The sequence below is a fragment of the Nicotiana tabacum genome, chromosome 18 (genome assembly GCF_000715075.1).
Source record: "Nicotiana tabacum cultivar K326 chromosome 18, ASM71507v2, whole genome shotgun sequence".
NCBI classification, from domain to species: Eukaryota; Viridiplantae; Streptophyta; class Magnoliopsida; order Solanales; family Solanaceae; genus Nicotiana; species Nicotiana tabacum.
Window position 1 is genome coordinate 73,997,600 of NC_134097.1, and position 12,930 is coordinate 74,010,529.

General features: G+C 39.5%; 2 protein-coding genes across 2 annotated transcripts; both read left to right on the forward strand.

Annotated features, from left to right (window-relative positions):
- Positions 1 to 476: 476 nt before the first annotated feature.
- On the forward strand, positions 477 to 1,046 carry LOC142172544 (uncharacterized). Its single transcript, XM_075236189.1, has one exon. It carries the CDS (start codon positions 477 to 479, stop codon positions 1,044 to 1,046), a length of 570 nt encoding a protein of 189 aa, XP_075092290.1.
- A 715-nt stretch (positions 1,047 to 1,761) lies between these two features.
- On the forward strand, positions 1,762 to 4,571 carry LOC142172545 (uncharacterized). The gene is made up of 5 exons (XM_075236190.1): positions 1,762 to 2,502; positions 3,096 to 3,284; positions 3,394 to 3,657; positions 3,892 to 4,273; positions 4,510 to 4,571. The coding sequence occupies exons 1-5, from the start codon at positions 1,762 to 1,764 to the stop codon at positions 4,569 to 4,571; spliced, it is 1,638 nt and encodes a 545-aa protein (XP_075092291.1).
- The last annotated feature ends 8,359 nt before the right edge of the window (positions 4,572 to 12,930 follow it).

The window sequence follows — 12,930 nt, forward strand, 5'->3', positions numbered from 1 at the left end:
GAAGACATGGAAGCACATGACCAAGTTGACCACGCAGAGCAAAAAGGTAGAGACATAGATGAGGAATCCACTGCACAAAACTTCCTAAATGTTGCTAAGAAGGGAGATTTGTCACCAAGGCTTATTGAAATAGTAAAATCTGCAACAAAAGGAAGAAAGAAACAGTCCAAAGAGACTTCTACTGTTCCAGCTAGTGGAGTACAAACAAGGAGAACACAGTCCAAATCCCAAAACCTTTAATGGATGCCATTATATGGAATGTCAGGTCAGTAAATACAATACAAGCATTTGAAAGGCTGATTACAATGCACATGCAACATCATTTTGAGTTCATAGGAATCCTTGAGCCTATGCAACAGTCTCACAAAATGGAGAGGTATAGAGCAAGAATTGGTTTAGCACAGACTGTGGTGAATGTGTCAAACAAGATTTGGGCTTTTATTGATGAAATTTTTTAGGTTACTATTTTATATAACATGACTCAACAACTGACTTTGAGATTAATTCACACTGAAACACATGTTGAGCTCATCCTCACACTAGTTTATGCCAAATGCAATTGCATTGAAAGAATAGAATTATGGGGTACTTTGTATGTAATGACATCAGATATGATAGTACCTTGGCTAGTTGGAGGTGACTTTAATGTGATATGGGACGAGGAAGAGAAGTATGGAGGCTTGCTAGTTTCTCTTATTGAAGTAGACGACTTCAGACATTGCATCAATACTTGCAACTTGACAGATTTGGGATTTAAAGGAAGCATATTTACATCGTGGAATGGAAGATCAGAGGAGGACTGTATATTTAAAATATTGGATAGATGCTTTGGCAACAATGAATTGCAACATACCTTTCTTGGATTGGAGATAACTCACTTATCCAAAATAGGATCTGATCACTGCCCAATGCAGATGAAATGTGATATAGAAACTCCTCCAATTAAGAAATCATTCAGATTTCTTAACTTTTGGACTAAGCATGATACCTTCAAAGATGTAGTCAAAGAAAATTGGAATGCAGATTTTAGTGCTAACCCTTTCTAAATTTTTAACTACAAGTTAAAGAAGCTTAAGCAAGCACTTCCTATTTGGGGTAGAGCTACATATGGGGATATATTTCATAAGATTGCTATCCTAGAGGAGGTGGTTTTGGTTCATGAAAGGCAATTTGAAGTCAACCGCACATAGATGAATAGACAAGATTGCAACAGGTTCAAGCTGAAATGATTAAATATCTTGCTTTAGAAGAAGAATTATGGAGAAAAAAACTGGTATGTTGTGGTTCAAAGATGGCGATAGAAACACTAAATTCTTCCATGTTCAAGTTAATGGAAGAAGGAAGAGGCTGAAATTAGCAAGGATCCAGAATAGCCTTGGTAACTGGATTGAGGAGGAAGACTTAATAGCAGATGAGGCAGTAAAGTTCTACAAAGATCAATTCACTGAGAATGCAGTTCCTAATGCATTTGATATTCTGAATCATGTCCCTTCAATGGTAGATAGTGAACAACATGAGAGATTGATGGCATTGCCTACTACTGAGGAAGTGAAGAAAGCAGTTATGGGATTAAATGGAGACTCAGCAGGTGGACCGGATGGATTCACGGGTGCCTTTTATCATAAATGCTGGGAAATCATTGAAGAAGATGTAGTCGGCATGGTGAAGGCATTCTTTTGTGGTCAGCAGTTGCCTAAGAGTGTGACACACACAAACCTGGTTTTGTTGCCAAAGAAAAAATAAGTGATGACTTTTGCCGACATGAGACCAATCAGTCTCAGCAACTTTGTTAACAAGATCTTCTCGAGGGTTATTCATGAGAGGTTGGTTGACATTTTACCAAATCTAATCTCAGAAGAACAGGCAGATTTTTTGAAGGGCAGAAGTATAGTCAAGAATCTACTATTAACACAGGAAATCATTACGGATATCAGGTCCAGAACAAAGGCAGGTCCAAATGTTGTGATTAAGATTGATATGACAAAAGCATACGATAGATTATCATGGCTATTCCTGACCAAAATGCTAAGGAAAATAGGATTTCCGGAAGCTTTTATTGGCTTGATCTTTGATTTGATTGGGAATAATTGGTACTCTATTCTTGTAAATGGTCAGCCAAAAGGATTCTTCAAGTTATCCAGGGGAGTGAAGCAGGGAGACCCTTTGTCACCAACTTTGTTCATATTGGCGGTAGAAGCATTGTCTCGAGGTTTGAATTCACTACACTCAAACCTGTATTTCTGTGAATTTGGACTACCAAAATGGAGCCCGAAAATAAATCATCTTTCCTACGCTGATGATACAATCATTTTCTGCTCATCTGATACTACCTCATTGAGACTTGTGATGGAGATATTACATGCATACGAAATATCATCTGGGCAGCTGGTGAACAAGGCCAAATCAGCCATATACATGCATCATTTAACGGATAATGAGGTGATTAACAAGGTTGAAAGGATTACAGGTATAGGAAGACAGGGTTTCCTTTTGACTTATCTGGTCTGCCCTATTTTTTACGTAAGAAGAAGGAGGGACTATTACCAGGGGTTAATCACAAAAGTTATGGACAAATTATAGTCATGGAAAGGCAAGCTACTATTAATAGGTGGCAGGACTGTATTGATTGCAAATGTTCTGCAGAGTATCCCAATTCATCTTTTGTCAGCAGTTAATCTACCAAGCTATGTGATCAACAAATTACACAACATTTTTGCAAAGTTATTCTGGAGCAACAATGTGGGAGGCAACTCTAGACATTGGGCATCGTGTACTAATCTTTGTATGCCTCTTGAGGAGGGGCCATAGGTTTCAGATCCCTACATGATGTACCAAAGGCACTCTTTTGCAAATTGTGGTGGAATTTTAGGACAAAGCCTAGTTTATGGAGTTCTTTTATGAGTCAAAAGTACTGCAAGAAGCTAAATGCAGTCATTGTGCCCTGGAGGAATGGATCACACATTTGGAGAAAAATGATAGAATATAGGGACTTGATTGAGTATTAGATCTATTGGAAATTGAGAATGGGATCAGCTCTATTTTGGTACGACAATTGGACTGAGTTAGGAGCTTTATATTTTCAACTTCCTCCATAGTTTGGTATTGATGAGGATATTCACAATGTCAATGATCTGGTAGAAAATGGTATGTGGAATGTGGAGAGAATTTTTGAGATTCTACCTGAAGATTTGGCACAACACATTGTGCAGAATATTAGACCATCTAACGAATGCAATGAGTTAGATACACCATTCTGGATGCTTGAAACAAGGGGATATTTTTCAGTAAAGTCAGCATGGGAATATCTGCGAAGAAGAGTCGATCCAAGATTAACTTATCAGAAGATATGGGTCAAAGGGTTACCTTTCAAGATTTCCTTTTTTTATGTTGAAGGTGTGGAAAGCCAAGCTGCCTCTAGACGATTTCATGCGCAAACTAGGATACTTCATGCCTTCTAAATTTTGGTGTTGTGCTGAACCTAAGGAGGAGTCATTAGTACATTTGTTTTACACTTCTAATGCAACTAGGATTGTATGGAGTTACTTTCTGAGGAGAGCAGGAATTGCAGTGGAAGAATTGACCTTACAACAGGCTATTACAAAGTGTTGGACAACACCAGTGATACAACGACTGAAGCCAATAATGCAGGCACTGCCAGTGTGTATTGTCTAAGAGCTATGGAAGAGGAGGAACTCATTGAAATATGGGATCGTGGTATCAGTCAACAGAGTAATTTATCAAGTATCTTCCACCATTCAAGCTCTAATGAAAATAAAAAAGCCTGGCATTTATGTCCTTCATATATGGCAAGACATACTGTATACACTAGAAAATTATGTTCTTAAGTTAAGATGGGACAAGGTATTATGGGAGCTGCCAAGGGATGGATAGATCAAAGCTAATACAGATGGGGCCTCTAGAGGGAATCCTGGGAGGAGTGCAATAGGGATTTGTTTGAGGGATGATTGTGGGGATATAAGATATGCAGCAGGAAGAGAAATTAAGGAGGGATCAAATAATGAAGCTGAGGTACCAACAATAGTAGAGGCAATGACAATGTGCAGAGCAATGAACTTCAACAACATCTGGCTTCAAAAAGACTTAATGATGCTGAAAAACATCATAGATGGACCGTGGAAGACACCTTGGAATATTGTGGATGCAGTGGAGAAAATCAAAAGACTCAAAGAGGGGTTTAATTTCAAAGTATCACACATTTTTAGAGAGGGCAACAAACTAGCAGACCACCTTGAAAATTATGCTCTTGACAGTGGTAACATCGAGAGTCATGATTTCTGAGAACTGGATGTGTCGAGCAGGAGGTTGGTAAATGAAGATAAGCTACAATGTCCAAAATTGAGAATAAGAGTTGTAAGAAACTAGAGAAGGAAAGGGAAGAAACAAATGCAATTGATTATAGAGCCATAACATGCAATCACCATGCTTGAATCTTTACGGAGGAGAACATGGGGATAACCTTTTTCAATAATATTTTTTTCCTTTTTGCAGGTTCTAAAGATGTATTCATGTACTGTGTTATCAAGAAATCACCATTGGTGGTATTAATGTAGTGCATTCATTCCAATGGAAGGAACTTGCAACTAGGCAGTGATACAAACTATGGAAGATTCAACAAACAAGAGCAACATCAACTATTCTCATGCTGTATGGGGTTCATAAGGCTCATACTCAGAATTTTTGAGAGAAAGGGATAGATTGGAGCTGACCACATGGACACTCAAAGCAACAAGAACAAGAGAGAGGAACAACATCGAATTCTAAGATCAGGGTTCTTGAGTTCAAAAGTAACACACGTCCATTCGTCAATATGCCTATTGCAGACAATAATAACACAATTAGAGACATGCTCTACTAAAGAAGAAAAGCACAAAATTAATCGTGCACTTGATTGGCTCAATGCATTGGTTATACAACCAGCATGGTGGAGAGGGCAGAAGTTCGGGGAAAAGCTAGGCATACAAAAGCTACCCATGCACTTTTTATACTTTTAATGCATGCTTGCTTCATTGCAAAGGAAATAATAAAGAAATAAACAAAGTGCAAAAGGCATCACAACAAGGCTGGAACTCACACGATCATTGGCATGCACAAGGAAGAATAGTTCGGGGATCACTCGACCTCAATTCGCGTCTTGACAGTTGCAAAAATTGGATTCTCGATGACCTTTCTAGATGCTCAGCAATAACCTTCCACTTTGATTCAAAGGCATCCTATGTATTGAATGCAAGGAGATCAAACAAATTCTCAACAACAAAGATGAGGTCAAGCAGACAAGCGTACACAACATGCAGACAGAAAGCTGCAATGCTCGAGAAACATCACTACAAATCGACCAGATACTATGTTACTATGTTTTGGGATAAATTGGCACAAATAATGGGAACACAAGACCAAGGAAAGGAGAGTCATATCAACAATAAAAGCACAGTTCTTTTAATTCACTATCAACAGCTAGATTTTACGCATCATATAATTAGACTACTTAATACTCATTTTGTGATACTAATGTGGAGCTCAAAACTCAACATTGGTAATATGTTCTATGTACCTATCAAGTTTTATTTATTTCATAGCATAAGGCCCCCGGACAATGGATTTTGTAACTTTAATTTGTATTTTTATTTTATTATTAATGAAAACTAGACCTAGGCGCTTTCCTAGCGGATTACCAAAAAAAATTCATATAGGGAAAAAATCACATGCTCATAGCTGCCCCTCTTTGCTCGGAAACACAGAGAGTTTTCGTGCAAAGATAAAGTGAGCAGAAACGAGCAATTTTTGCCCGTTTGAATACTCCGTGGGAAGCATTTTTTGAAAAATTTGACCGCACTCTACTTCCGAAGTTGCCTACATATCCTTGGCTATAAAGGAATTAGGTCAGTGTAGTTCGGGAAGTCTCGGTAGCTGGGACTACCATGAAGCTGTGATTTCACTATTGCTGCTGCTGCTTACTGAACTCCTTATTACATCGTGAAAGAATAAAAGAATCTAGACTAAACTACGATCTATACGTTACAAGCATCCTATCTATATCTTCGAACTTGATCTTGTAGTTCTTGTTGCTTTGTTGACTTGTATTCTCCAGGTTAAATTCCTTTGTTGCCGACTTGAATTGTAATTTGAGATGCTTTCCCTTTTCTTCAGGGGGGCGCCTGACTGCTGAACTTGAACTGTCTTCCTTCGAACATTGATGTTTTCCCTTCGTTCTTCAGGTGGGCTCTTGATTACCAACACTTGCGCTGCTTTTCCTCAAAACTTGAACTGCTTCCCTTCATTTTTCGGGTGGGATTCTGATTGTTGATCTCTTTTTAACCTTGTTTCTTCCCTTCATTCTTCTGGTGGGCTCCTGATTACCAACACTTGAATTGCCGCTTTGTTCTTCAGGTGGGCTCCTGATTACCAACGCTTGAACTGTTGCTTTGTTCTTCAGGTGGGCTCCTGATTACTGATGCTTGAATTGTTGCTTTGTTCTTCAAGTGGGCTCCTAATTACCGATAATTAAATTTCTTTGTTCTCCAGGTGGGCTCCTGATTACCAACACTTGAATTGTTGTTTGGTTCTTCAGGTGAGCTCCTGATTACCGATACTTGAATTACTTTGTTCTTCACGTGGGCTCCTGAATACCGACGCTTGAATTGTTTTGTTCTACAGGTGGGCTCCTGATTACCAATGCTTGAATTGCTTTGTTCTTCAGGTGGGCTCCTGATTACCGATTCTTGAATTGCTTTGTTCTTCATGTGGGCTCATGATTACCAACACTTGAATTGCTTTGTTCTTCAGGTGGTCTCCTGATTACCGACACTTGAATTGTTTTGTTCTCCAGGTGGGATCCTGATTACCAACAAAATAGACAAAACAAAGAAAATTTTTTGCCCCAATTTGGTGGTTGGGCGCATCTGTGAGTGTTAACTGAATCATGTTACCAAATATCACTAAGAATTTGAAAGCTAGATCCCAATGGCAGTTTTAAAGCTAAATTATATCTTTTAAAGGTGTGACTTCCGCTAAATCTTGTTATCTAAGAAAATCTTAAAACTATGTCCCACTATTCAGGAGGGTCCTAAAAATAAAAAATCAAGTCTTATCTTAAGAGTGACAACTTTTACGGCTGAATTATACTACCCTACAATAGAACTTACGCTAAATCTTGTTATCTAATGGGAATCTTAAAGCTAAGTCCCATTGTTCAGGAGGGTCTTGAAAACTTCAAATTGAATCACATCCTAAGCATGAAAACTTCAAGGCCAACTTATATTCCCTCAAGGTAGAGCCTATGCTAGATCTTGTTACTCATGAATGTTTTGAGTTTTAACTAAGTCCCATTTTCTAGGAGGGTCCTAAGAATTTATGGTCAAACCTGTTTGGTACTTGCTTTTCCTTACAGAGGGTTTCTCCGAAACAAACAAAATTTCTTGCCCCTGTTTCAAATCAAAGAAAAATCTTGTCAGTTTAAAATGTGGTGGTTAGTTTGTGGCATTCTTGTTGAAGGTGGTCTCTCTGCTGTCGTGTTTTGCTTTGACTAGTTTCCCCAAACTGGCCAATAATTATTTGACTTTCTGACTAATCCTCAACCTCAAGACCATGGATGACCTGAGTGCTCCATACCCAAACCGTTGTTTTACACTTTTGACCTTTCTCTCATGGAATCACTAAACCATTCCAACATTAGAACTTTCACCGACACTTTGTGTCCTACCTTAGATCATACTATCTTTGGCATGCTTTGGCCACACTGCGCTTTGTGCAATTTTGGAAGTTGGTAGTGATCTTTGAAATCCTTTATTATTGGCTTAAACACAATTGATATTGAAAACATCTTATAGAAATAAACCCGAAAGAAATGAAATGCAATGACTTTGAGGGTTAGGAATAAGGAAGGAAAATCCAAAACTGGATGGTTGTTTGAAGGGGAAAAGGAAAAAAGACTTATCTGAGTGGAGAAGCTGGTACTAATGATTATGACATGCACTTCGGTTTAATCGGTCCAGTCTATCCAACCAATCAACTTTCAGTTGTTGTACTTTATGCCTTGAGATCTTCAAAACCCAATTTCTTCACCAAAACATTGACCTTGTTCGGCCTGCAGTGCCCTGAAGGGTTTTCACCAACAAACCCCTCTCATTTGTTCATCTCTCAACTCACTTTCGCCTTAAGGTGCCCGTGAGGGTTTTCACCAATAAGACTCTTTCATTTTTTATTTCTCTCAGCTTTCATCGCCTTACGGTGCCCATGAGGGTTTTCACCAATAAGACTCTCATTTTTCATTTTTCTTGCTTAGACCGAAGTGTTGCCCTTGATATGAATCACCTCTATTTGCTTGACTTGGTATCTCTCGAACACTGATCGGAAGGTATTTCTTTCGACCGTAATGTGGGCTTTTGGATGGGGTTAGAAAGAAAGGATATCAAAAAGGCTGAAAATAATTCGAATGGGTTCAAAATTACAATTTTTGGGAATCAGATTTCTTACAACAACCACAACTTTCTGCCCCAATTTCTCTGCCTGTGACTTTTAGATTTTTATTTTGATGGGACCGAACCGTGAGGCTGCCTATGTATCCTTAAAAGGAATCAGCTCGAACGTAGTTCATGTCATAGGTATTACTTTGTTGTTGAGATTTTTCTCTTTCTTTTCTCTCTTTCTTTTCTTCTCTTCTTCTTTTTCTCTTATCTTTTTTTTCTTTTCCTTTACTTATCTTTTGTGCTCCTATTTCTAAACTTTGCTACTTATTCCAAAAGAAGGGCATGAAAGGAAATAAATAAGGCTCAAAGGGGTAACAAAGGATAAAGTGTTTAGATAGCAGAACAAAATGTCTTTGTCATTCCAATCTTCAAAACATGCCAAGTACAAACAAACACAATTCAAACCAAAGAAATCATACATAATATCTTTTGACTGCATCAGAATTGATAGCCATATCTACACATTTGTCTTCTATATCTGTTAAATACAAAGCACCATTGGATAACACTCTCGTCACGATGAACATCCCCTGCCAATTTGGGGCGAACTTGCCTTTTGCTTCGGCGTGATGTGGCAGGATGCGTTTCAATACTTGCTGACCCACTTCAAATTTCCGAGGACGCACATTCCTGTTGTACGCTCTTGCCATTCTTTTTTGATACAACTGGCCATGACACACTGCTGCCAATCTTTTCTCGTTGATCAAACTCAATTGCTCCAGGCGGGGTTTGACCCACTCATCATCATCAATCACGGCTTCAGCAACAATCCAGAGGGATGGGATTTAAACTTTCGCAGGTATCACTGCTTCAGTGCCATATACCAACAAATAAGGAGTTGTACCTACTGAAGTACGAATAGTAGTGCAATAACCCAACAACGCAAAGGGCAACTTTTCATGCCATTGCATGGAACCTTCCACCATTTTCCGAAGTATCTTCTTTATGTTCTTATTGGCTGCCTCGACTGCTCCATTCGCCTTGGGGCGGTATGGGGTGGAATTAGGATGCATAACCTTAAACTGCTGACATACCTCTTTCATCAAATTACTATTGAGATTAGCACTATTATCTGTGATGATTACCTTTGGTATCCCGAACCGACACATGATATTTGAGTGAACAAAATCGACCACTACTTTCTTGGTCACAGACTTGAAAGTTTTAGCTTCAACCCACTTGGTGAAATAATCAATGGCTACCAGAATGAACATGTGCCCATTGGATGTTGCTGCCTCAATTGGTCCAATGACATCCATGCCCCAAGATACGAAGGGTCATGGTGCAGACATTGCGTGCAATTCAGATGGCGGAGAATGAATCAAATCTCCGTATACTTGGCATTGATGACATTTGCGCACAAAACTGATACAATCTCGCTTCATGGTGAGCCAATAATAACATGCTCGGAGAATCTTCTTTGCCAGAACATAGCCACTTATGTTCGGTCCACAGACTCCGGAATGTACTTCGGTCATGATGGTCGTGGCCTGTCTAGCATCTATGCATCTTAACAACCCAAGATCTGGAGTTCTTTTGTACAAGACTCCTCCACTGAAGAAAACTCCACTTGCCAAACGATGAATTGTTCTCTTTTGATCACACGTGGCTTGTACTGGATACACCCCCATCCTGATATACTTCCTGATATCGTGGAACCACAGCTCACAATCAAGTTTTTCTTCCACCATGTTACAATAAGCATGCTAATCGCGGACCTGAATATGCAAAAGGTCAACATAAGACTTATCTAGATTATGTAACATTGACGCTAGAGTAGCCAAAGTGTCGACAACTTCATTATAGATCCTTGGAATATGCCTGAACTCTACTGATCGGAACCGTTGACAAAGATCATGCAAACATTGTACGTATGGTATGAGTTTTAAATCCCGTGTTTCCCATTCTCCTTGAATCTGATGCACCAGGAGGTCCGAGTCTCCCAAGTCCAAGATTTCTTGGACACTCATGTCTACAGCTAACCTCAAACCCAAAATGCATGCCTCGTACTAAGCCATGTTGTTGGTACAGTAGAAACGAAGTTAAGCTGTAACAGGGTGGTGATGCCCTATTTCAAAAATAAGTACAACTCCTATCCCAACGCCTTTCATGTTAGCAGCTCCATCAAAGAAAAGTTTCCAACCTGGATTTTCAACCTGCTCCAACTCGTCAATGTGCATCACCTCATCATTAGGGAAATAAGTCTTCAAAGGTTCATATTCTTCATCCACCATATTCTTGGGCAAATGATCGGCCAATTCTTGGGCTTTCATCGCAGTCTGAGTCACATAGACGATATCAAATTCTATGAGCAAAATTTGCCACTTTGCGAGCCTCCTTGTGGGCATAGGCTTCTGAAAGATATACTTTAACGGGTCTAAACGAGAAAGGAGGTAAGTAGTGTAATATGACAAATAATGCTTCAGCTTCTGTGCTACCCAAGTTAGGGCGCAACATGTCCTTTCAAGGTGAGTGTACTTAACCTCATAAGATGTGATCTTCTTGCTGAGATAATAGATGGCTTGCTCCTTCCTGCCGGTGATTTCATGCTGACCCAACACACAACCAAATGAGTTATCTAGGACCGTTAAATAAAGAATCAAAGGTCTCCCCGATTCTGGTGGGACCAACACAGGTGGGTTTGACAAGTACTCCTTTATCTTATCAAATGCTTCTTGACACTTGTCTGTCCACTTGACCGTAGCATCCTTCTTCAACAGCTTGAAGATAGGCTCACAAGTTATCGTGAGCTATGCAATAAACCTACTGATGTAGTTCAATCTCCCTAACAGACTCATCACCTCAGTCTTGTTCCTTGGAGGTGGCAATTCTTGGATAGCTTTGATCTTTGACGGGTCCAATTCAATACCTCGATGGCTGACTATAAATCCCAGCAGTTTTCCATATGGAATGCCAAATGTGCATTTGGCGGGGTTAAGCTTAAGATTGTACCTACGAAGCCTCTAGAAAAATTTCCTCAAATCTCTGACGTGGTCAGACTGTTTCCTAGATTTTATGATCATATCATCCACGTAGACCTCGATCTCCTTATGTATCATGTCATGGAATATGGTCGTCATTGCCCTCATGTAAGTTTCTCCAGCATTTTTCAAACCAAAAAGAATGACCCTGTAGTAATATGTCCCCCACGGCGTGATGAATGTCGTCTTTTCCGCATCTTCCTTATCCATTAAGATCTGATGATAGCCCGCATAGCATTCCACAAAAAGACCCAATCTCATGCTTGGCGCAATTATCAATCAAAATGTAGATATTTGGCAGTGGGAAGTTGTCCTTTGGACTTGCCTTGTTGAGATCACGGTAATCAACACACACTTTGGTCTTGCCATCCTTCTTTGGCACAGGCACAACATTGGCTAACCAAGTGGGATATTGCATGACCCGAATGACCTTTGCATCAAACTGCGTTGTGACCTCTTCTTTAATCTTCACACTCATGTTGGTTTTGAAGTTTCTCAGCTTCTCTTGACTGGAGGGAGTGCCGGGTCAGTGGGCAATTTGTAAACCACCAAGTTAGTTCTTAGAAGTCATATGATCATGCAAAAATATCTTTGTATTCAAACAATGCTTTAATTACCTCTTCCTTGATTTGCGGTTCAAGATGGACACTTATCTTAGTTTCTCTAACATTATCTGGGTCCCCTAAATTGATTGCTTCTGTATCATTCAGGTTAGGCTTGGATTTTTCTTTAAAATGGCTTAATTCTTTATTAATCTCTTTGAAGGCCTCATCCTCATCATATTCTAATTCATCATCACACTCTATTTATTGAATTATTATTTCAGAATTAGATTGACTTTTAAGACTGGGCCGAAGATTCCTCGTGCATGTCATATAATTGAAACCAGCATAAAAAGAACTGTACAAGGAAGAAAAGAAAAACAAAAATAAAACTATCAGGAATGATGAAAAAGGAAAATTGTATTTCATTGAAATTAAAAGATAACAAGGTTTATACATCCAAACGGACGGAACATAGAATCTGAAGTAAAACCCTATAATAATCCAGATAAACTAAAAGAAAATCAAAGCAAACTACCAAAACTCCTTCCGGGTAGGGAGAGGAGTAGCCTTCCAATTGTTAAGCTTATCACTCGGCCCAACAAACTGCACATCTGCTTTTCTAGAACCTTCTCCAACTTCCACCATGTTCACATCGTCGAACAACCTCTCGAACCTTTCAATTAACTCTTCATCAACGCCAACCACATAATTGGGAATTGTTGTCACTAGGCATTTCCTAGCACTAGGCTTGACAAATGACCTGGAGAATTGTGGGAGAGGCTTTGGAAGGGCCCACGTCCTCGGTTTTAACTTTCTAGCTTTTTACGTCTGCGGCTGTGGGTTGGAATCCCAGACCAAATGTACCCAAGCTTTTAGGGAGAGACACCGGTTGTATGATACCCTGCAGGGACGCACCCAAAC

Excerpts from the sequence above, each read along its gene's own strand:
- LOC142172545 (XM_075236190.1), top strand. The coding sequence starts at position 1,762 with ATGAGACCAATCAGTCTCAGCAACTTTGTTAACAAGATCTTCTCGAGG. Across the intron at positions 2,503-3,095 it reads GTTTCCTTTTGACTTATCTG|TTTGGTATTGATGAGGATAT; the intron begins GTCTGCCCTATT and ends CTTCCTCCATAG. Across the intron at positions 3,658-3,891 it reads CAATAATGCAGGCACTGCCA|ATCAAAGCTAATACAGATGG; the intron begins GTGTGTATTGTC and ends AGGGATGGATAG.
- LOC142172544 (XM_075236189.1), top strand. The coding sequence starts at position 477 with ATGACTCAACAACTGACTTTGAGATTAATTCACACTGAAACACATGTT.